General features: G+C 50.1%; 1 protein-coding gene across 1 annotated transcript in view; it reads right to left on the reverse strand.

Moving 5' to 3' along the window:
* Positions 1 to 2,864: 2,864 nt before the first annotated feature.
* Positions 2,865 to 23,390, reverse strand: part of Mroh7 (maestro heat like repeat family member 7) — a 42,305-nt gene continuing 21,779 nt past the window's right edge. Inside the window, exons 14-22 of the mRNA XM_020175372.2 lie at positions 21,108 to 21,245; positions 19,102 to 19,216; positions 15,354 to 15,494; positions 14,548 to 14,727; positions 13,881 to 14,036; positions 13,457 to 13,579; positions 8,771 to 8,873; positions 6,079 to 6,141; positions 2,865 to 5,572 (exon numbers count right to left, since the gene is read on the reverse strand). Of these exons, the coding sequence (XP_020030961.2) occupies positions 5,328 to 5,572; positions 6,079 to 6,141; positions 8,771 to 8,873; positions 13,457 to 13,579; positions 13,881 to 14,036; positions 14,548 to 14,727; positions 15,354 to 15,494; positions 19,102 to 19,216; positions 21,108 to 21,245 (1,264 nt within the window). The 3' untranslated portion in view covers positions 2,865 to 5,327. The remainder of the gene's footprint in view (positions 5,573 to 6,078; positions 6,142 to 8,770; positions 8,874 to 13,456; positions 13,580 to 13,880; positions 14,037 to 14,547; positions 14,728 to 15,353; positions 15,495 to 19,101; positions 19,217 to 21,107; positions 21,246 to 23,390) is intronic.

Consider the following 23,390-nt stretch of genomic DNA (forward strand, 5'->3'; position numbering starts at 1 on the left):
CCGCAGGCCTAGGGGCGTGGTCGACTCTGGTTCCGCCGGCCTGGGGGCGTGGCCTGTTGGGTTCCGCCCTCTTTGGGGGCGTGGTCAACCCTTGAACCTCGGCCCCACCTCTCACAGAACAAGTGCCTCCCCTGCCCTGGCCCCTGCAGATGAGTCTCAGACCCACCTTTTGGGGTGGTGGATAATCCCAGGCCCCACAGAGTTCCTACTATTACTTCGTTCACTCATTTGTTAGTTAGCACCTATTCACTAAATTCCGTATTTTTCCCATTTGTTCTAGGCGTGGACTATACAGTGGTGGACAGAGAAAATAGAAGCCATGTTGTTTAGAAGCTGACAAGGTAGTGAGTGAGGAGACATAATGAACAGATAAGATGTGAGAGTTTGTCAGGTGGTTACTAGAGCTGCTGGAGAACTGAGCATGATGGTGCACATCTGTAATCCCAGCACTCGGGACCTTGAGGCAGGAGGATTGTGAGACTGGGCTACATAGCCCAGCTTCATTAAACAGGGCATTCACGCAAAGACAGTGAAGGCCTGGGAGAGACAAGGTTTTCTGGGAAGAGCATTCCCCAGAAAGGGTACAGCAGGACTAGTGAAGGCAGGTGAGGTGGACATTGTGTTTGCTGAACAGCAGGGTGACTGGAGCGGAGAGGAAGGGGAGAGCAGAAGATGAGGTGGGAAAGATAAAGGGACTGTGATTGTGAAGACTGAGCTTTTCCACAGGGTGAATTTTGAGGAAAGTAGTGACTGATCAGATACACCAGAGCTTAACCACACCCTCGCCCTCTCGGCTGAGGCGGACAGGGTCTCTGTTCTGACCTCCTTACCCAACTAATGTGGCTTCCGCCACCCAGTCACCCAGCAAGTAGCTACAGGATATTGTCCAGAGTGCTATGGCCTTGAGGAATTCCTAGCCTGGTCCAGACCAATCTAAACCAGCACTGGACTGCAAGTCTGGAGTGGAGCCACAGAGGGGTGGGGTCCAGGAAGGCTTTACATAGACGATGATACACTTCTGAGAGCAGAAATGGGGAAGGTCTCTGTACGTGGATAGAGACCTGGAGGGAAGCTGGGAAATTTAGGTGGTGCGAGCCCATGTGTGGAAAGGTGTGAAAGTATGCTGGGCACACAAGAGCTAAAGGTGAGGCCAGGTTGGCAGGGGCCAGAGGACCTGGCTGCCCCTCTGGCCTTGGTCCTGCAAAGAATAACTACTGAAAAGACGTAGGAGGAGGAAAATCCATGAGCCATTTGTCTTCTGAAGGCCTGAGTTGCCAAGTTAAGGATTAGTGGGGGGAGGCTGGGTTAAGAAATTGGTAAGGAGGCTGTAGATGAGAGACCTGGAGCAAAAGAGATCTGAAGCCAGCAGTGGAGCTGAGAGGCTTGGACGTTATTTGATATGAGGCAGGAGAGGGAAGGGAGAGCACAAGGCTGAGGATGATGTGGAGGGACCATGACCCTTTCAGGACCAGGACTCAGTCTTTCCCTTCTAACTCTCCACATGCAGCAGAACACATGGTCTAAGTGCTTCTTTTTCTCCAAATTCAAACCTCCTTTTTTACATTTTCTCCTCCATCCTTGCTCCCTAATCCTGGTCCCCTTCTTTATTTTTCTCTTGTCTTTTCCTTCCTTTTTAAAATTTATTTTATTGTTTTTACATTTACTCACATCTGTACACATTGTTTGGGCCACCTTCCCTCCTTTCCCCACCCCCCACTTCCGGGCAGAACCTGTTCTGCCCTCTTGTTCTCCAATTTTGTTGAAGAGAAGTCTTTTCCTTTCTTAGTACAGAGCCTAAAAAGTGTTTTTGCGTCTGTTTAAGTTCATTTTCTACTGCTATAACAGAATATCTGAGACTAGGTAATTTATAAAGAAAAGAAGCTTACTTCACGGCCAGGAAATAGGAGCTCATGCTTCTGGTGAGGGCTTCATACTGCTTCAACTCACAGCACAAAGCAGAAAAGCAAGGAGGCGTGTGCAAAGGAGAGAAAACCAAGTTATATCTACTGGTTCTCGCAGTAACTAAAGCAATCCCGTGAGAGCAAGAATTCACTCACACGAAGCCAAGCACTGGTGCTCATGCCTATAATCCTAGCTACTCGGGAGGCAGAGGTCATAAGAGTTTGAGACCATCTCTGGCAAATAGTTCTCAAGACCCTATTTCAAAAATACACAACACAAAAAAGGGCTGGTGGAATAGCCTGCCTAACAAGTGTGAGGACCTGAGTTCAACCTCCCCCCAAAAAAATCACTCATTATCTAAGTGCAAATACCTCCTTCTAGGCCCCTCCTCCCAACACTGCTCCACTGAGGATCAAGACCTAACATAAGTTTGGGTGGGGAGAAACCATATTCAAACCATAGAAACTTCCATTTTTTTCATTTGATTCCTGTAAGAACTCTGTGAGATGAGACTCCATTTCACAAGTAACAGCAGGGGATGCTTAGAGAAAAGTGGTAACCTTCCCAGTGCTCTTGAACCTTCCAACTGGGTTCTATTTAAAGGCCTCTGCTTGTTCCAAGGTCACCCAGAAAACAGAAGGTGTCATTTGTCAAGACTACCCCAAACCTGGGTTCTGGCTCATGAAAGCAGTAGAGTCTCCAAATAGAGAGAGCTTGGGCGTGGGAGTTGGGAGAACTTTGAGATTCATACTTCCATTGGTTCACATGACCGTGAGCAAGGCCTGTCCCTCGCTGTTATCCATCTGTACAGCAGAGGTAAGAAAGCTAACCTGCCTCCCCCAACACACAGGACTACTGAGACTCAGTGAAACAATGCTCGGGAACATTCTTGGCAGTGAAAAGGGCTGTACAAACAGACCACCCCTATTTCCTACTCTCTCTAGAGCATTGCTGGAGTCCTAATGGCCTTGGCCCACAATTAATTGGGGGATGATTGTGTGGTCATCCCCAGAAGAAACGTAAAGCAGGTTCTCCTCTTAAAGGAGGAGGAGTCTTTCTCTCCCCTTCTACCATATTTTCCCCAGGGGAGTCTCACCCGTTCCCTGTACACAGACGAATCTGTCTCTACCTCAGACTCCTCTATGAAACTCCACTCCATGCAGCTGTTTTCATCTATTCAGTCCCCTATAACAGAATTCCATAAACTTTGTGGCTTATAAACACTTATTTCTCACAGTTTTGGAGGCTAAAAGCCCAAGATTAAGGCACTGCCAAATTTCACGTCTGGTAAGGGACCTGCTTCATAGATGTCATCTTTTCAATGGGTCCTCACATGGCAGAAGGGATGAGGGAGCTCTCTGGAGTCTAGTTAATAAGGGCACCAACCCCATTCATAATCCTGAATCACCTCTTAAAGACCCCACTTCCTAGTATCATCATACTGGGGTTCAGGTTTCCAACACATGAATGGGGAGGGAAGACAAATATTCAGTGTATAGCAGCAGACAACAATCTGGTGGATGTCCTCACAACCACGCTGCACAAAGTCCCTCAAGTTCCCAGTTCCAAATTGGACTTGACCCATGCCCCTCACCCCACTCCACCCCACCTCAGCCTACTCCTGGGCCTGGGTTCACCCTCAATGTAGGATCACTATTGGCTCTATCATTCACCCAGCAATATGTGTCATCCTTGACACCTCCATCATGGCAACCACCAGGTTCTGGAATTCCCCTTCCTCAGTCTTCTACAAATCTGGCTGCCCCCTTCATCTCACCCTCTGCAGTCAGGCCACCGTTTTTCTCAACAGTTTTTGGCCAGTCCCTGTCCACCGTACCACCCAACCTTTTTGCTCCACTAGAGTATGCTTTTTTCTGCTTCCTTTTTCCTTGACGGCCATTTGTTCCCCAGAGCCTGCCTCCTCATTCTCTCCCACCCTGATCAGTCTTTCTAGTGCTTAATGCAAAAGGTTAATTCCTTTGTGCACACACTATTAACATACTTCACTCAGCACTAGGTTTGAGGTCCCATCCATGGGGCTACGTGGATCCCCACTGCCTCTAACTAACTATACATGGGACTCTGTGGAGTGCATTCATTCTTGAAGGATGAGTATTCAGGTGGCCTCCCCTCCTGGTACCATGGAAAACACTGCAATAGATGTCCTCATACATTTCTTAACAAGACATGTGCCCATGAGTGCAATTCCTGAGTCATGGATATGCATAGTCACTATGGCTAAATTGTGACGGATTCATGTCCAGGATAGCTGCACCAATCTACAGTCCACCAGCAGTGCCTAGGGGTGCCCGTAACCCCATGAGGGAGCTTTCTAAAGAAGATATCTGCCCACATCTCTTCCCTGCTGAGCACCCCACAATACCTTCTTGCTGTCCTCTAGATAATGTCTCCCTCCTTCCCAAGGCCTCCAAGGACTGACCCTTGGAGGGTCCTCCTCTTCCCCTCTCTAGGTTCTATCACAATAAGAACCTGCAGTTTTTCCTTGGCCCCACATGCCATGCTCCCCTCCATATATGTCCTCTCTCTTCTCTGGGAAGCTCTCTCTGATCCCCCGACCCCTAACAGGCTTATGCACCAACCCTACACCCTACGGTGGCATGCCTCCCTGCTGTACTATTGGTGGTTTTATGCGTCTCTGATTCCTCCATTAGGCCAAAATCTCTCAGCCTTGGCACTTTTGACAATTTTGTCACAGGGCTGTCCTGTGCATAACATGGTGTTTTGCAGAATCCCTGACCTCAGTCCACCAGATGCTAATAACATCCCCACCCTCAAGTTGACACAACCAGAAATGTCTCCAGACACTGAGATATTCTCTTGGGGTCAAAAGCACCTCCAGGTGAGAATTGCTGTATCAGACCACGGCCTTCCCAGGGCCTGGGGCTGGGCTTTATCCATGTCTGTATCATTGGCACCTACAGCAGTCCTAGGTCAGGTTCAGGTTAGGAGCTAAAGAATCGCTGGTGGGCAATCACTGGACAAAGATCCAAGGGTGGGACTCAGAGATGAAAGCTGTGGCATGTGTCACAGGGTAAGCCAGTCTCTTCTGTCCCCCTCCTTTCCTTCCCCAAGTGCCACCCAAATCATCACCTTTAGCTCTTACAGTGTGGGGAGAGGAAGCTGAGACATCCAGTAAACTTACTGCATGGCCTTTGACAAGCCACATCACCTCTCTGAGCCTCAGTTTCCCTAGTTACACAAAATAGATGAAATAGCCTGTGTTGTGTCAGTAAATGTCAACCGAGTCAACAAATGAAGGCCATGCTCCTCTTACAGATTTGTTGCACAGAGTAATGGCTGCTCAGAGCCCAGGGCATCTCTCATGAGGAAGTGCTCAGGGAAGAGAGGTAAGCCACATGGCATTTATGTAAGCCAGCCAGAGGAGGGCTGGGGACTCCAGGATGTCACTGCTTCAAGGACATCTTCCAAGCACCCAGGGCCTGCATGATCCAGGAACGCCGCTGGTGGGAAGTGGGCAGGTTCTCACAGCTGGGGCTCCAATGGTGTGTGGTGGCTGGGTCACACACCCATGAGTCTCCATGTGGTAGTGGCCAAGAGCTCCTCCAGCAGCTGGCCAAGATGTGGTCCTGGGCCTGGGCCGCACAGATGCACACTGATGCTTCTGGATCACCTCTCAAGTCTTCCACGGCTGGATCATGGGGAGAAATGGCCACCTGTCAAGACCAGGTCCCTATGCGGGTCACTTCATCCTTCCTTCCCACCTCAAAGTCTTGGCTTAGGCACCTCTGCACAGCATCTCCTCACCTCACTTTCCTCCCAGCCCTTGGAATTCTTTGCATCTTTCAAAGCCTGAATCAAAACTTGCCTCCTCTAGGAAGCCTACCTTCATGCTTCCATGAGCTCCCCCAGTTACAAAATGAATAGCATCCCTTATATTTAAGCCAGTCACCTGGTGGTAAATGGTTTCTGGTCTTGGTTTTGAGCCTTATTTCCTTAGTGAGGTTGTTAAGCTCCCCTAGGTTAGGGCTGTGTGTTCTGCCTCTTGGTAACCCCTGGTGCCTAACACTGCTCTTACCATGGATAAAGCCTGAACCGAGCTGAAGACCCTTGGCTTGGGCCAGGTCCCTTCCCTTCCCTATCCTAATACCAACTGTGATCCTAGTCATGGTCTGAACAACCCAGGGTATGACTTACCAGCTTTTACTTCATTCAGCCGGTCTTCCGTCATTATGCTGTCCATGCAGGGGACCAGGGACCCTTAAGTATAATCCAAAAGGTGAGGGACCCCTCACTGTGATGCCACCTGATCCCACCTTCAGATCAGACCTCCTCAGATAAGCTTTCCCTGCCCTCTTCAGCCACACAAATGAGGACATGAAAGGAGAATTTCACATTGATCTAGGGACAGATTCCCTAAGAGGGGTTGCAGATAGGTAGCTGGTCCAGCGGGCAAGGATGGCAGCAGGACAGGACAGAACCTGACCTGCCACTGACTCTGACAGTGCCACCCTCAGCTGGACCTTAGATTCCTGGTCTGAGACAGAAATGAGTGTCAGTAACATGCAGGACCTTGTGCACCTGTTGGGGGTGGCTGCCAGGGAGCCCTTAAGGCATTGAGACTCTGCATGCTGGATCAAGGAGCTGCTCCTGATGGCTCTTCAGTCACATGACTGAGCCCTGCTCCCCCTGACCTGTGCCTGTACCACTCATCTCACAGAATGGCCTTCCCTCACTTAATTTCCTGGAAATTCCTATTTGTCCTTGCAAGGTCAGTTTAGCAAGTGGCTCCAGGATAGATGCCTGCCTAGTTCCCAGAGTATCCGAGTTTTCTCTATCTGTATATGTTGTGTTGCATCTTACTTGTGATTATGAACTTTTATATCCCACCACACCACAAGTTTCTTAATCTTAGATCCATTGCAGGGTGATGTGGAAAGGGAAGTCTCTGAAGTCCCTAAAATTATATGCAAAATCATGCACATATTTATTTTTCAATACTGGGGTTTGAATTCAGGGCCTCATGCTTGTTAGGCAAATCCTCTACCTCTTGAGTCACACTCCCAGCCTGTTTGTTTGTTTGCTTGCTTGTTTGCTTGTAGCCCAGGCTGGCCTTGAACTCTCCATCCTCCTGCCTCAGCCTTCCTAGTGCTGGAATTAGTCATGAAACATTATGCCCAGCTCATATATGCACTGAGGCTGGTTTCTCACTGCATCCCTTTTTTCGGTGGGGGGGGGGCGGCGGTGTACTGGGGCTTGAGATTAGAGCCTTTACCTTGAGCCACTCCACCAGCCCTTTTTTTTGTGAATTTTTTTTTTCAAGATAGGGTCTCTAGGACTATTTGCCAAGGCTGGCTTTGAACTTCAATCCTCCTGATCTCTGGCTCCTGAATAGCTAGGATTACAGGTGTGAGCCACTGGCACCCAGCTCATATATGCATTTTTCTAGGGAAAATGTTCATAACTTTTTCAGAGTCTCACAAAAGATCTGTTACCTAAAAGGCTAGGAAGCTCGGCACTGTGCCAGGAGCTATCTGTGGCAGAGATGAGCTCTCATCAGTTCTGGGCTCTGCTTGATTTCCCAGCACAGACTCTGGCACACTGTGTTAAACACTAACATTTTTAGAAGTAGTTAGTTTGGAGCAAGATTTAAAGAAACAACAGCTTGGAAATAAGTGTCACTCCATGTTAGAAGCTGCTTCTGTGCTGTCCCTACATTTTTAAGAATGCCATCCATCCTTGCTCTTTTGTCCCAGCATCAATCATGGTAACAATTACTCCATCCCAACCTCAGCCACCACCCCCACCCACCCATCAGCATCACCTCCTAAAGAGCTCTTTTTTCTCTAGCCTAAGCAGCATGCCTGACACACAGAAGGGGATCAATCAATGTTTGCTACATAAGCCAACAGACGGCTGGATGGATGGGTGGGTGGGTGGGCAGATAGAGTGATAAATAAATGGGTGGGTGATGGATGGATGGATAGGTGAGTGGTTGGGTGGGTAAATGGATGAGTAGATGGGTGGATGGAAGGATAGGTGTTGGGTGGGTGGATGCATGAGAAAGAGGGAAATGAGGGAAGGGAAGGCACTAAAAGAAACTTCATGTTACAGAGGTCATTATCTCTAGGTCCCTCTGCAGCAAGGTCTCCTGGCCTTATGTGAGGGCAACATGGTTATTTGGGGACAGGGGAGAGCAGATGTCTAATATGGTGGAGGTAGGGCAGGCAGCCTGGCATGCTATCAGAAGGTTCCTGTGAGGCTAGTGAAGTGGCTCCAGTGATAACAGCACCAGCCCAGAATGTTCCTGTGGGGGATTCTGGGCCTGGGGGATTTGCTATTTGTTTTTTCCTAGAAAGGAAGAGGTTGGGATTATGGGAAATAGGAGAAGGAAAGCAACTAACATGGAGTGTCTTGACATGCCAGGTTTTACCTTTTAAAAAATATTCTCATTCAGTCCATGAAATTGGAACTGACCCCCTTCTTACAGATGAGGAAATAGCTTAGTAGGAGCAAGTGACCTAGTTGGAGTCTAAGAGCGAGGAGATCATGGGGCTGAGATTCTACTTGCCTCTCCACCTTGCTGCTTGGCCCTTTCTGCTACAGTCAATGGGGGATTTGCCTAGGCTCCTGCTAGGTTTGAACCCATGCTGTACTTCAAGGGGAAGCAGCAGCTCAGCTGGGCACAACTGCACAAAGACTTCAGACTGAAACAAGCCTGTGGCCCACTTCCTAGGCCATGACCTCAAAGGAGGGAAGACCATTCTAACATGCATCAAGACTGATGGCTAACCAAGCCTCACACCTGCTGCCCAGGTGCTGGAAGGGCTGGCAGCCAGGGAGGAAGCACAGCCCTGGTAGCAGGACAGGTTATGCCAGAGCTGGTTACCTATGAACATGACTGAAGACTTTCGGAGGGAGGCCCGTGAGTTCTTGGCATACTCCAGGCTCTGGCTGAGGAAAGTGAAGGCACTGTCTCGGTGGGTGTTCACCTGGTGCAAAGAAAAACCCCAAACTGCTGGGTCCTGAGAAGGGCTCATCGCCCATCCATCCCCCATTGAAACCAGGAGTGGTGACCATGCCTGGCAGCCCAGCCCTGGCCATCTGCTCTTGAATATCTCTGCAGTCCAGTCTTCTGCCCAAAACCCCCAGGGGCCAGGCCTCACCTTCCCTTAGATGATCACAACCATGACCTCAACGGTGCTCCTGCCCTGGGTGTTTCCTCTAAACGCATCCCTCCTACCCACCCGCTGCAGCTGGAGGGAAAGGTCTAAAGACAGGAGAGGTCTCAGAGATGGAACTAGATATGGCATGCAAGGGACATGACCAGAGTGAAGGATTTGAGCTGTAGAGCAATGGGGAATAAACTAGGTGGCGATGTCTTAAAAGTCAGACAGGAATGGGGCTTCCTCATGTCTTGGAAAGTAGGAAGCAAATGTTCATTCATAACAGGGCAGTGACAAAGCAGAGTTTATTTTTGTTTTGTTTTATTTTTTGCAGTACTGGGGCTTGAACTCAAGGTCTACACCGTGAACCACTCCACCAGCCCTTTTTTGAGACCAGGCTTTTTGGAGATAGGGTCTCATGAACTATTTGCCCAGGCTGGTTTCAAGCCACGATCCTCCTGATCTCTGCCTCCTGAGTAGCTAGGATTACAGGTGTGAGCCAATGGGCGCCTGGCTGACAAAGCAGTTTTAAGTGAAATAGTCTGTCAGTAGTCAGGATGAGTGGGAGGGGGCAGTGTTTTTTTGCTCCCTCCTTTGTTAGCGCAAGCTTTCTCTCTCACTCCTGGTTATTACTGAACCCAACTGGGCTTAAGTGAGGGCGACTGGAGATTCAGAAAAGACCAGGATAGACAGACAAAGTGGGTTCAGGTGTTGGGCATTCAGGTGGAGACGCCCAATCCTAATTGCTTCATTTCTCTATCTTTATTCTTTAAATCCTTACTCCTTGCAGTTCTTTAAAACTTTGCTTCTAAAGTCTTCTTTAAAACCTCTTTCCAGAGAGTCACTGTCCCATGTTTTCTCTTAGCTTATCTTTAGCCTAATCGATCTTAAAGTCTTTTGCCCCCAGGCTTGCAGCTTTTCTTTAACATTTTCTCTTTAACTTTCTTAACACCTCGGTGCTCAGACTTGCAAAGTCTCGGTCCTCTATCTTGCACTGTCCCATGTTCTCTTGGGCTTTTCTTTAGCTTCTAAAGTCTATGTTAAAGTTCTTTCTTTGGCTTTGCTTTCTAAGGCCTATGTTAAAGTTCTCAGTGCAGACTTTGTATCAACCTCTCTTTAGCCATTCTTTTCCCTTCAGCAATTTCCCTTTAGCAATTCTTTTCCCTTCCAAAAGCTTTCCACACCAAAAAGCCCAAAGCAAAAGAATCAAGCCAAAGCCAAACTAAAGCCCCCCAAAACCCAAGCCCAAAAAGCCCTGCTTCAGCAGGCCTCTTGTAAATAGTGGTAAACAGGGTGGAGCAGCAGCTCTCAGGAGGGGTGTGACATTGTAACAGGAGAAACCTGTGTTCCTGCTTCGCTGAACTCAAGCTTAGGAGACGCAGCTGTTCTGCTTTTTCTGTTTCATGGCCAGGGCTGTGCCTATCTCGGCCTACACGTAAAAGCAATTAAGCTACATCTCTCCTTGCTTACGTCCAGTTCTCATAGGCTTTTCATAATCTGCTCTCCACAATGAGTCTGGTGATAAAGCAAGAAGGAGTTTCCCAGCTAATAGTCTGTTGAGGAAGATGAAGAGAGGTCTGATCTGACCACTGTGTTGATCACCCTAGAGGCCAGGGCCAAGGTCTGAACTCCAGGGCCTGGCATGCAAAGCCTTTATGACCATACTCTGCCTCACATTCCTTTTTCCTACCACACCCTCCACTGCGACACACAACGTTCTAGACCTGTGCCTTGTACAAGCAGTTGCTCCTATCCGAAGCACCCTCCCCTCTCTTCTTCACCCCATAAATTGCCTCTCATCCTTCTAGCCTCAGCTCATATGCCACCTTCTTCCTAAAGCCTTGCACAACCCTGCCACTCCTGATGTTTCTGCAACTTGTTGGCACCTGTGACCTTGAGTTGTAATGTATATGGAGCGCTCCCAAAATAAGAGACCCCATCCTTTAACTCAGAGTCCTCAGCACCCAGGATAGAGCCTGGCCTGGAACTGGTGCCCATAAAGTGCTAGATGAATGAATAAATGAATGAACGAGAGAATGAATGAACAACAGGTTATTGATCACTTCTTAAAGTTAAGGCTAGAAATTGATCTGCATATGAACAAAGCAGTTGATGACCCTGGGATCAAAGAAGAAAGTGAGAGTCCAGAGGAGTCTACCACAGAGGTCACAAACTGGCAGCCACAAGCCACAGGAGCCTGTGGAGCAGGCAGTGAGCAGCAGTGTTTTAAATAGCCTAAACTGATTGCTAATAAGCAGTTATAAAATGTGGCAAGTTTAGTTTTTCTTGTGGTAAGAGGAGACTGTGTGGGAAGCTGGAGATCTTCTTCCTTCAGCAGACTGGGGCTCTCCTGGCTTATCAACCCCTCTACTTCCATGTCACTTGTGATCACTGTCTGCCTGGTCACCAGTCACATAAGCGTGTGAATTAGTGACCCTAGCAAACAACTCTCCAGACCTCATTTCCCTCTAGAAAGCGATGGTAATAACAGTGGTGCTTGATTGCAGAGGCTCTGAGCTCTCTGATAGCAGGTGTGCCTAACCCTTTGCTCAACCCTATTTCTCAGTTCATTTACATTAGATTAATGGCCGGGAGGGTGTGTGTGTGAATGAGATGGTCGGATGCCAACTCGGGTCTCCTTTCAGATGGGAAGGATTTCTTCCATGAGCTGTGGAGATGCTGAGCTGAAGAGGACCACCTGGCCTAGGGTGATGCCTTTTTTCAGGGTGGCTGGTATCCAGTGACAAATGGACATGGCTGTAAAAGCCAGGCATGGTAGTACACATCTATAGTTCCAGCTACTCAAGAGGCTGCACTTGGGCCCAGGAGTTTGAGGCCAGCCTGAGCAATGTAGCGAGACCCCATCTCAAAACAAAAACAATCATCCTGACCTTCTAGGCCCAGTTTGGCAATGTCTGTAGGGTTGGCTAAGACTGCCACCAAAATCATGCTACAGGTCCCCTGTGCCTCCACCACCCTGTACCTTCCTTCCACAGGTGTTGATCGCACCAGAGATCCTATCTAAACCTTCCATACTCATCCATCTGGCCCAGGACAACAGGGAAGGGAAAGTGAGATCAGATGACAAACCCCCATACATCTGAGTCCCCCAGTGCCATGCCTCACGGCACACGTGTGGCACGCTCCTGCCTTAGACCATTCGCAGATATCACACAGAAAGGGAGTTCCGTGGTGAGATTAGTCTGGAACTGCATGAACCCAACAACCAGGCATCCACTTCCTCAGCACAGAACACCTCAGAGCCTTGAGGCTGAGGTGCTGGGGCTGCTGCAAGTCTGCAGGAGGAAGATGTGCATGCAGTGTTCCCCACTTGCTCATCCTGGAATCTCTTTCTCCCTGAGGGGCATGTCTGGTGAGACTCAGGTCACAGGAAATACTCCCCGGGAATTGCTGGTAAAGAAAAGGGAGCCAGCATGGCCCTCTAGGCAGGGGTACAATATAGGCAGGCTGGGCACATAGCTCAGTGGTAGAGCACTTGCCTAGCATACACAAGGTCCTGGGTTCGATCTCCAGCACCACAGTCTATCTAGCTATCTAGCTATCCATCTATCTACAGACAGACAGGTTAGTGTGCTAACAAGACCACTATGGAGGCCTGGGTGGGGAATAGGTTGGAGGGGTTGAAATTAAAGCCTGCGAGATCTATTGGATGGCTAGATCAATGACCCAACTGAGGGCAATGACAGTGGCGATGAGAAGGGGAAAACAGATTCAGAGATATTTAAGATTTTAAAGATTGATCAAGGGCTGGGTGAGGTGAATCATGCCTGTAATCCCAGTTACTGGGGAGGCAGAGATTGGTAGGATGATGGTTCAAGGCCAACCCCAGGGAAAAAGTTTGAAAGACCCAGCTCAATCAATAATCCAGGCATGATGATACATGCCTATAATCCCAGCTACACAAAAGGCTAGGAGGATCAAAGTCCCAGCCCAGACAAAAAGCAAGACCCTATCTTAAAAATAACCTAAATAAAAAACGACTGGGGGCATTGCTCAAGTGGTAGAGTGTTGCCTCAAAAGCACAAGGCCCTGAGTTCAAACCCCAGTACTGGAAAAAGAAACAATTGATAAAATGTGGAAGGCATGGAGGAGGAGGAGTCCAGAATGACTCTAGGCTTCTGCATTGAGGACCTAGAGGGACAGAGCAGAACTGAAAGGGAAGGTTATAAGTTTAAAAGACATGTGTGGGTCATCAGTCCAGTTAGCCAGTGCAGAGGAACCCTAGAGGTGGGGGGACCTCAAAGAGGGAGATGGAGGGTCCCGGGCCAACGGTTTGTAGGTGGGAATGGAGACTGTCAATCAGGGTGCTGGTTACAGGAAAGAAGAGAGACGGACCCCCACCTCCAACACTCTTGTAAGGCGCCGCGGTACTTTCTGGAAGCACTCACAAGGTACTTGCAAATTTTGGCCACTGTCTGCTGCTGGTTGTCCCAGGGTTTCCGGCTGTAAGCTCTTTTTGGCAACTCCCATGCCATGAAGCAGGAACAGCGGAACAAGGTCTTCACACATTTCTGGGGACCAATATGAAGAGAATGACAGAATTGTGGAACTCCAGGACAGCAGAATGTGTTTGGGGGGGAAAATGTCCATAAAAACTGGACTTTGGAAAGTCAATTCCTCTTTGAAATCCACAAATGCAGTTAGCTATATTTGAGGAGGAATCCTGACATGGATGCCCTTGGAGGGCACCTGCTAGACACAAATAACTGCCTTCAGCGGTCCGTTTGTGGTCCTGGCTTGGTTTCCATAAAGGAAGGTGCACCTGTAAGGCCCAAACGTGGGGGTAGAGGCCCGGGACCTGGGTGCACTCACCTGGCCCACCTTGGTGTTGCCCTCCTGCATGATCAGCAATAGGGGCACCAAGGTGCCGACCAGCTGCTCCTCCATGGCCTGGGTGCGGGGTGCCCGGAGCTTCTGGACCACCTTCCCATACAGGTTGATGCAGGAAAAGCGCACATCCTCTCTGGACTGAAGCAGGTGCAGATGGGAGGCTCAGGGTATCCCTCCTCCAGGAGGAAACTCCATGGCCTTCTTTTCCCTCATTCAGAGGGGCCCTCCCAGCACAAGGAGGTAGACAGGAGAAGAGCAGAGGCTACCTGGTGAGGCTGGTCTGGGCCAGCACTCACCTCACCAGAGCCTAGGTCTGGGGCTCTCTCTGTTCTTCCCAGCTATTGCTCCCACTAACCTTGGCATGTGCTCATGCCAAGTAGCAAATGCCCCCTCATGGAGGCTGCTCAAAAATGCACCCCCTTTAGGTGGACCACCTTCTCTGGGGAGACTTGAGTATAAAAGAAGAACCTGTTTGAATAAGGAACGTTCTCTGGAATGTAATTGCAAAAGACATGGACTGGTTGGGCCCAGGTACCCCTTCCTCTGGGCTAATTTAGTCCTGCCCAGGACCCAAAGGGGTGGGAGGGACAGTACTGGGGTACTAAAGGAACATCCTTCCTATGCCCCACACCCCCCCAGGACTCCTTACATCACTGAAGTGTGGCAGCAGGACCCGCAGCATCTCCACATAGACCGAGCTGTCCGTCAGCTTCCGATCCTGCCCCTTAAAGATGGTCTTGAGGTTGTGGACTGCCTCCACCATCAGCATGCCGTCCACGCTCTTCAGGCCCTTCACCATGCAGGGCAGGAGCGCCTGCACCTTGGCCATCTGCGAGGCAAAAGCATGTGAGCAAGGCTTCCTGCCTACACCAGCAGTAAGAGAGCTTTCTGGTTCACCAGGATGAACTGGGTGATCCCACTTCCACCACTGGGCCCTTGCCTATGCCCCTGCCACCTGCCTGGAATTCTGCCTTCCCTCAAGCTCTTGCTGCTTCCCAGGGTCCTCTTTGACCTCGCTGACTCCCTCCTGGCCTGAGTCCCTGAAGTTCTTTGCTTTTCATCCCCCTCTTTGGCACTGGTTGGATGACATCTGAGTCTATGTCCTGTCCCTATGTCCTGACTGCATGAGCTGCAGCAGGGCATGGGAGACAAAAAACAGGTACTTTTAAATGTTAACGATACACCAGTGATCTGGACACCTTAGTTTCCTGATCTATAAAATAGATCCCCCTTCCTTCCTACATACCACCTTTATGCTCATCATGAAAAGCCTAGCTTGGGAACTATTGAAAAATATTAAAATAAATAGGATTATGAAGACAGATCCATTTTACAGATGGCTCCACTGAGGCAAATTCCAGCCACCAGCATCTAAGAGACTGTGATGGCCAAGCTCCATCTTCCTCCTAATCCTCCAGGGCCTGCCTGGATCATGATTGCCTCTCCCTCACTCACCTTCTCAGACCTTTGGGCCAGGATGACCAGGCCTCGGATGGATAGCACCTTCATGATGGGGTTGCAGTGGCTCAGGCCTTCCGCCATCCGCCCCAGAGAGTACTCCTCAGGGATCCGGCGTGCTTGCTCCATCTGCAGGAGCTGAGGGAGCAAACGGTAGTTACTCCTAGGTCAAGGGCAGGTGGTCTCTGTTATCCCCCACACTGGGATCACTAGGGTTAGCTTTGGCCCAGAGCTGCAGACTTGCAAAACCAACAGTTTTCTGGAGATCTCCACCCTGTGTCCATCAGTTCCTCATGGTGAATCCAAAAATGTCTCTCCCCCTCCCAGAGCCTCCTCCCCAGGCCTGTCCCCTGGCCCCTGTTTGCCCTCATGGTCACATCTGTACCATTTCTACCCTGAAGCCCACACTCTTACACTAACCAGCCAGCTTCTACCGTGCTGGCTACCACCCCCTATTGTGTCTCTTCTACTGGTACACCCACTTCCTCTCTGACTCCTCTCAGCTTGCATGGCCTCTGGAAGCTGCACTTGACCTTGCCCAGGGCTACCTTCCCAGGGCCACAAGAATGCTTAACATCCTCCCATAGCTATGCCTGGAATCCTTAGTATCCTATCTGTCCTGTCCCTTGTCCTAGCCACCCTGGGGCTTCCTGCAGGACAAAACCCAGCCATTTCTCCTTGGAGGCCATTACCCCACCTGAGGTCTGGGGTGGAGCCTGTGCTTAGGGCATGCTTGGGCATGAGTTCAGCTCCTTCCCTCTGAGGACTGCTCTCTGTCCTGTGTCCCCATTGCAGGGTTATCACCACCAGCCCCTGCTGCCCCAGCCAAAAGCTGGATGTCACCCTCATCTCCTTCCTCCCCCTCACATCCTCCACCCTTGGCAGCCAACAGACTTTAATCCTGCTGCCCCATCCTTGTCCTCGTAAACATCTCTCCCCTCCATGTCCTTGCCTGACACTTGCTACAGCTATTGGGATCAGTGTCTGCAAAATGGGGAGCACTGGGGACAGGAAGAGCTGGAGGAGAAGCTGGCCAGAGAAAGGGGCCAGGGAAGGAGGGACTGTACCACTGCCCATCTCTGCCCATCCTCACAATGGCTGCTCTGCACCATATTCTAGGCCAGGCACGAGAGACATGGTGTGTTCCCCTCCCCCACCTCCACACCACTGCTTTTTTTTTTTTTCCTTCAATGTGGAAGCCACACCCCTTACCCAGTAATGAGAACATATTTATTTAGTTATCCCAGGCTGACCAATATGTAGCCTAACTTGAATTTAGGATCCTTCTGCCTCAGTCTCCCCAGTGCTGGGATTATAGGCATGTGCCACCATGCTGGGCCCAGTAAAAATAGTTTTAATAGCAATAGAGCTGACTCACAAAGAGCTCTTCCTATATGTCAGGCTCTGTTCTAAGTGCTTTATGTGAACGCATGTCATCCTTATTAAAACTCTATGAGGCAGGTAATTCATAATCCTCGAATGATAGGTGAGGAAACTGAGGCACAGGTAGGCTAAGCAACTTGCCCAAAGTGACACAGCTCTCTCCTTGAGTTTACCTGCCATTGGGAGAAGCAAGTGCAGACACAATCACAGAGAGAGGGCTACAGGTGCTAAGGAGGGGCTCCTAAGCTCTAGCAAACATGGTGGAGTTAACTCCATCCAGACACAGGGTCCTTTTCTGGGGAGTGGGAGAAGCATGACCCTTGCCCTAAGAGGGAGGACCATAGCTCAGGGATCCAGGAGATTGTTAGGATGAATTTAACCACAGTCCTAAATCTTGTGGTGGATACAGGACCATCACCTGAGGTGTGGCAAGGTCTGACACCCATTCTCTCCTCCCAAGAACCTGTGTGGTAATCACTGGCAAACTCATAGAGAAGCCCTCCCAGGGGCTGACCAGGATAGGCCAGGAACATCTGAGCTCTCTGAGCTGTGTGACCTTGAGAAAGCACTCCTGACCATGGACAACATGGTCCTTCTCTGCAGGGTTGCTATGGATTGGTGAGATGCCCTAAGAAAGAGGTGGATATGGTATTTGGCACATAATAGGCCTGCAAGAAATGGTAACTTCCCTATCTCTTTCCCTTACCAGGTTAGGGAGATCAGAAGTAGATCTGTGCAGAGCTGGGGCTGGAACCCTAGACTCTACACCCCAAGGAGATACCAGAGGGCTGGCAGAGTGGCTCAAGTGCTAGAGCACCTACCTAGCAAGCATGAGGCCCTGAGTTCCAACCCCAGTGCTGCCAAAAAGAAAATAGGGGACTGAGTGTGTGGCTCAATGGCAGATCGCCTACCTGGTAAATGCAAGGCCCTGAGTTCAAACTCCAGTACCCCCCCCAAAAAAAGGGGGACCTAGAATGCTCATGGGACCTCCCACCCATTTGGCAAATGCTACTCGCCTGTTAAGATTCATTAAGGTTCAACTCAAACGTCACCTCCTCTAGGAGGTCCTTCCCACTGTCCAAGCAGACAGGGAGCCTCCTGCCCTAAGCCTCACTGGACAGACTCTGGTGACATCCCGGGGCCCCCTGTCCACAATAACTGTTGGGTCAGAAAAGGCAGTGCATGTGGCAGAGAAGAGAATGGGTTTTACAGTGTCTCACAAAAGACGAATGGGTAAACAAATGTGGTGTGTGCGTGGAACGTCCTTCCACCATCAGCAGGACAGGAGATTCTTATGCAGACTACAACCTGGATAAACCTCAAAGGTGTTATGAAATAGCCAGACCAAGAAGCATGACTGGACCACTTGTGAGAAGTACCCAGAACAGGTAAATTCACAGAGATAGAAGGTAGAATGGAGCTGCGGGAGGTAGTGTTTCATGGGCACAGAGTTTCATCTGAGGAAGATGAAGCTGTTCTGCAGCTGTGCAGTGGTGATGGCGATACAATAATGAATGTACTTAAGATCACTGCACAGTACACTTAAAATAGTAGATGGAACATTTTATGTGTATTTCACCACAACAAACTAAAAGCGAGACGGAGAGATGGAGGTCAGAACCCAAATGTGTGAGTTTGGATCCTGGATCTGCCACTTGGGCCACGGGAAAGGTACTGAAACTGTGCCTCAGTTCCCTTCTCGGAAGTGGGTCAGGGACCAGTCTCTGAATCATAGGATTCATGTGAGGATGAAATGAGTCAGAAAGTGTGAAGTGCTTAGAACACGCCTGGATGATAGTAAGTGCTCAGCGAACTATTATTGAGTCTCCCCCTCTGAATCTATCCCTCCCAACTTCTGACTGGGCTCCATTACCACTCCCAGTCCCTCCTCCCAACACCCACTTGGCTCAGATGTCACTTCCTCTGGAAGCCCTCCCTGATGTCCCCTCTTTCCAAGTCTCCTGCTGGCCCTTCACTGCCCAACTTAGCACGAATCACATGTCATTCCAAGTTATAACTGGGGTGTCCTCTGTCTCCCCTGTCACACTGAGAACTCCTTGAGGCCAAGGTAGAGTCCCAAGTTTGTATTTGCATCTCTGGTGCCTGGCACACAGGGGTGCCTAGCAAGGGTCATTGATTGCCTGGGAACCAGGGGAATCTGAGAAGAAGGAGCTGAGATATAGGGGTAGAGAGGGAGGGGAAAAGAGAGGAAGACCTGCAGGGGTCCTCATAGTCAAGAGAAAGGATTCTCCTGGAAAGGCTTTGTACAGTACAATGTGCATAGGAGAAACAACCAGCAAATACCCATGGTGTGAGCTGCAGCTGGTGACAAGTCCCGCCCATGCCCAGCCCCAGTCAGTACCTCCACGAAGAAGGCAGTGGCTGTGATCTTGTGCTTCTCATCGCCTCGCTCCAGGAGTGGGATGAGCAGGTAGAGGATGCGGCACAGCTCCTGGCAGGAGTAGTGCACCATGGCCCTGGGTCGGGGGAGCAGCCCCTCAGACTCTGCAGTCCCATGAGGATCTGCTGGGTGGGGGCCTGGAAACCCTGGTAAGCCAGGGTCACCAGGTTCCTGTGATCCCTGGCTTTCCCACCTGGGTGGGATCTCAGAGACCATCTAGTTTAACTGCTTCCTTTTACCAAAGGGGAAACTGAGGCCCAGAGTAGGAAAAAAGACTTGCCTGAGGGGACAGAGCAAATCAGTAAGACAGACAAACTGAAGATTCCAGCTGCACAGGGCCATGCCAGGAGGAAGGGACAGGAAGGAGAGGATGGGAGGGTTCACTCGCTAAGCGCCAGGCAGCACTGATCCTTTTCGCCTTATTGCATTTGATCCTCACCACTGCCCTTCAAGGTGGGCTGCTGTTATTATCCCTACTTAGATGAACAAACAAAGGCTATGACCATGAAGTTCTCAAGGTCAGAGCTAGAAAACGACAGAGGTAGAGCCCCAATCAAGGCTCCCCATTCCAGCTGCCTTGCTCATTCTATTAAGCCAATGGTGTTGAAAATGCCCCCATCCCCCAGCAGCATCAGCACCACCTGAGAAAGGGTTAAAATGCATGTTCTCAGGGCCCTGGGCCAGACTCACTGAAGCAGCAGCTCAGGGCAGGGGCAGCAGGCCCTCAGATGATCCTGATGTGTGACAACCACGCAGAATTCTTCATTAATTATGGAATCCAGGAGCATGGTAATCATGAATGATTGCCATGAATGAAAGAGCCTGGGTTCAAGTCCTACCCCAGCACTTGCTGTGTGATGTGGGGTGGTCACTTAGCTTCTCTGGGCCTCAGCTTCCTCGTGTGTAACCCTGGGATCGTAATAGTGCTATTCCACTGTTCCTGGTGGGAACTAAATGGGACCATCCACATGGCACTATTTTGCATGGTGCCCACAGCATATTAGTGCTTGGGAAATGTGGTTGTATCCTGAAAACCCTGGGCATCATGGCCTCCAGGACACTCAGGATCAGACTCTCTTGCAGGATTCACAGCATGGAAAGCAGGGTGGCCCTCCTGACCCATGGGATGTATGTGTATTTGGGGAAGGCGCACTGGTCTGGGACAGCAGGTCGTTTCTCACCCTGCCACTTCCTAGTTATGTAACCTTCAGTACATGACTGGCCCAGACTCCAGACCGGGCATGCTTTTGGGAAACTTTTTTTTTTTTTTTTTTTTAGGTAGTTCTGGAGTTTGAACTCAGGGCCTCACCCTCGCTGGGCAGGCAACCTACCACATGAGCCATGCCTCCAGACCAGGCATGCTTTTGTGTAAATGTATTAATAATCCCTGATTCAGGCACCAGTCACCATAAGGGTGGCAAAGCTAACCTGTGTTGAGCTCTTACCATATGCCATCCCTCAGAGGTGGGTCTTACTGTCATTTCCCTGCTACCAAAGGGAATAGAGATACAGAGGGAGTCCACAGCCATACCACCCTGAACGCGCCCGATCTCATCTGATCTCAGAAGCTAAGCAGGGACAGGCCTGGTTATTACTTGGATGGGAGACAGAGAGGGAAGCAATTTGTCCCTACCCATCTGGCTGTGGCTGAGATTCAGATACAGGCAGACCACTTCCAAGGTCACACTCCCAAGTGTTCAGTTATACCACCATTTCCATGTTAAGAAAAGTGCTTTGTAAATGATCTAAGGGTTCCAGGAGCCATTGTAACCATGGTTACCTCCCTAGAGTTAGGACCATCTTTCATGCTTGTGTTGTCCAGCTCCCAAGGGGGGTAATACCCCCTAGTTGCAGAGAAGAGGTGACAGACAGAGCAAAGAGTCTTGCTCAAAGAGACAGAAGCAAAAGTCTGCCTAAAGATCTGGAGGTTCCACCCATCTCCACCCCAAAGCTGAGTCCTTCCTCACCTTGCCAGCATGGACACTCCACGATGGTGGTTCTCCGCCTGCCCCATGAGTTCCCAGCCACCCTGGTCCTCCAGAAACGTGGACTCATAAGAGCAGCCCATCTTCAGCAGCAGGGTTTTCACCACTTTCACCACCCAGCTGCCAAGACAAAGGGATGAACCATCATGTCCACCCTGCCCCTGACAGGCCGGGCCTCCCTCCACCAGGCCTCTCCTACCATCAGCTGCCACCTGGCCCCACGGCTTAATTGTCAGACTCCACCAGTTGTTAAAGGCTCTTTACAAATAATAATCAGCTTTCAGAACAAGAGAGGAAACAGAAGCAAAACTCCTCTCCTTGTGAAGATAGGGCTTTGAACCTCCCTTTTCGTCAGAGCCTCACTCATCGGAGAAGGCTGGGCCAGGCCTCCCCTGCCTCCCGGGTCCTGCCTCTTCCCTTCTTCACCTCCCCATCACACCATGACTGGGCTGGCAGTTTGTGGGACAGTCCTCTCTGCTCATTTGGAGTGTTCAGTCTCCTGCCCAAGCCTGAATCCTATCCTGCTTTAGGACACTTCAGGAGAGAGGAGCTACCACCCCCTGGGGACTGAGCAGGAGGGCTTAGGCCTCTGTGCTCTTGAAGCTCCTAAGTGAGTTCAAGGAGCCCTGGGGAGGTGCTACCACCTGTCGACATCCTACTGGGTACCTGACTGGGCATAACTTTATCGTTTTGTGTATATAGTCACACGTGGTGTAACCACAGGGTACATCTTGAGAAGTGCCTGGTGAGCCTTGTGTCGTGTGAGTACCATCGTGCATACTTAAACCTAGATGGTACAGCCTATTACCCACCAGACTCCACTGTAGGCTTGGGGGATCACTGTCATGTATACAGTTTGTCTTTGATGGAAACATTGTTATGAGGTCCATGACTCTGTACATAAACTTTTACTAAAAGAAAAACTGACAATGTATAGAGCAAAGTTTACATTTAAATCAAGTTTTCCAGAAGCCTAAACATTTGCTTGAAGAATTTGTTTTCGCATTTCAGAGATAGGTAATCCTCAGGGATTGGCTCTTCCTTTTCATGATTTTCCTTCTTTAAGGAAGAGCAATTCAGTGTGAAAATCAGAGCTTCTCCCGAGGCTGGGACTTCAGGAATCATTCAGCCTTTGTCTGGCTCTTTGAAATGTGTGCTGTCAGGAGACCCCCCCACCCCCACCCCTTCCTGCCAGGGATGCTTCCTGCATTCAGTTACAGCAAAAGGAAGGAGAGAGAAAGGCCAGCTGCAGGTGTTATCCATGCTCCCATCCCCACCCTCTTCTTGCTCCCTGGGTTGGCTGAGCTGAGCTGTTCGAGTTTGCATTTGGAGAAGAAAGGTTTTTCTCTTCAACTTGATCACCGGAGACTTTAGCTAAGGCAGGTGAGGCAACCATATGTGCCCTCCCTGTAATTCAACCACCCCGCCTTCCCATGTGGCCCAGTCAGTGGGAATAGCTTTGGTCCTCTTCTCACCAACTGTCCTGGGGACAGCACTGAGCCCAGCAGCTCAGAGGGAACAATTTGACTGAGGTTCCAGACAGCTGCCCCAGGGCTCCTCCCCCAGGCCTGGTTCATGCCGCTGAATGGATCTATGTTTAGGTCAAAGCTTCAGGACACAGAACTACAGGATTCCTAGTTTACTCTCTCCCCTCAACCAGTCATAAAAAATAACTCTAAGCATCTCCTCCCTACCCCCAAGGTTTGCCTGTAGCAGCCCCAAAAGGATGCCAGGCTGCTTTGTAAAAAGGCAGGGTTGCCACACTTGGCAACCACCTATGGGTGGTAGAGTGGCTCTTTTGTTGCCAAATGCGCACCCTGCAAGATCCACCATCCTGGAGTGTTCTCTGAACAAAGTGGACAACAGATACCTTGAAGTACCATTGCCTGCCCCTGCATTGGGGTGGGGAGCCAATCAGAACAGTTTTAAAGTCCTTGGTTGCTGCAGTACAGGGAAAACTGGCTTCACGGGACAAACCTTTAGACCACGTCCATAAGCACAAGACATGGACTCCCTCCTCCCCTTCAATCCCAAGTCAGGGTAGCAGGCTCGTGTCTACAGAGCTAACTGTCACACTCATTGACCACCCCCTCTCCTCAGGGGAGGATGTGACAGCCTCACCCAAGCTTTTCCCTTCAGAGTCTATCTAGAGTGCCAAGGATCCACGCCAGGGCCACACCCCAGTGTGGTGGTTCCTAGAAGCTGCTGTGGCAAGTCAACATGAAGGCCAGATAGCCAAATGAAGGTGAGGCAGGTGAGGCCCTT

The sequence above is a fragment of the Castor canadensis genome, chromosome 7, assembly GCF_047511655.1.
Source record: "Castor canadensis chromosome 7, mCasCan1.hap1v2, whole genome shotgun sequence".
NCBI classification, from domain to species: Eukaryota; Metazoa; Chordata; class Mammalia; order Rodentia; family Castoridae; genus Castor; species Castor canadensis.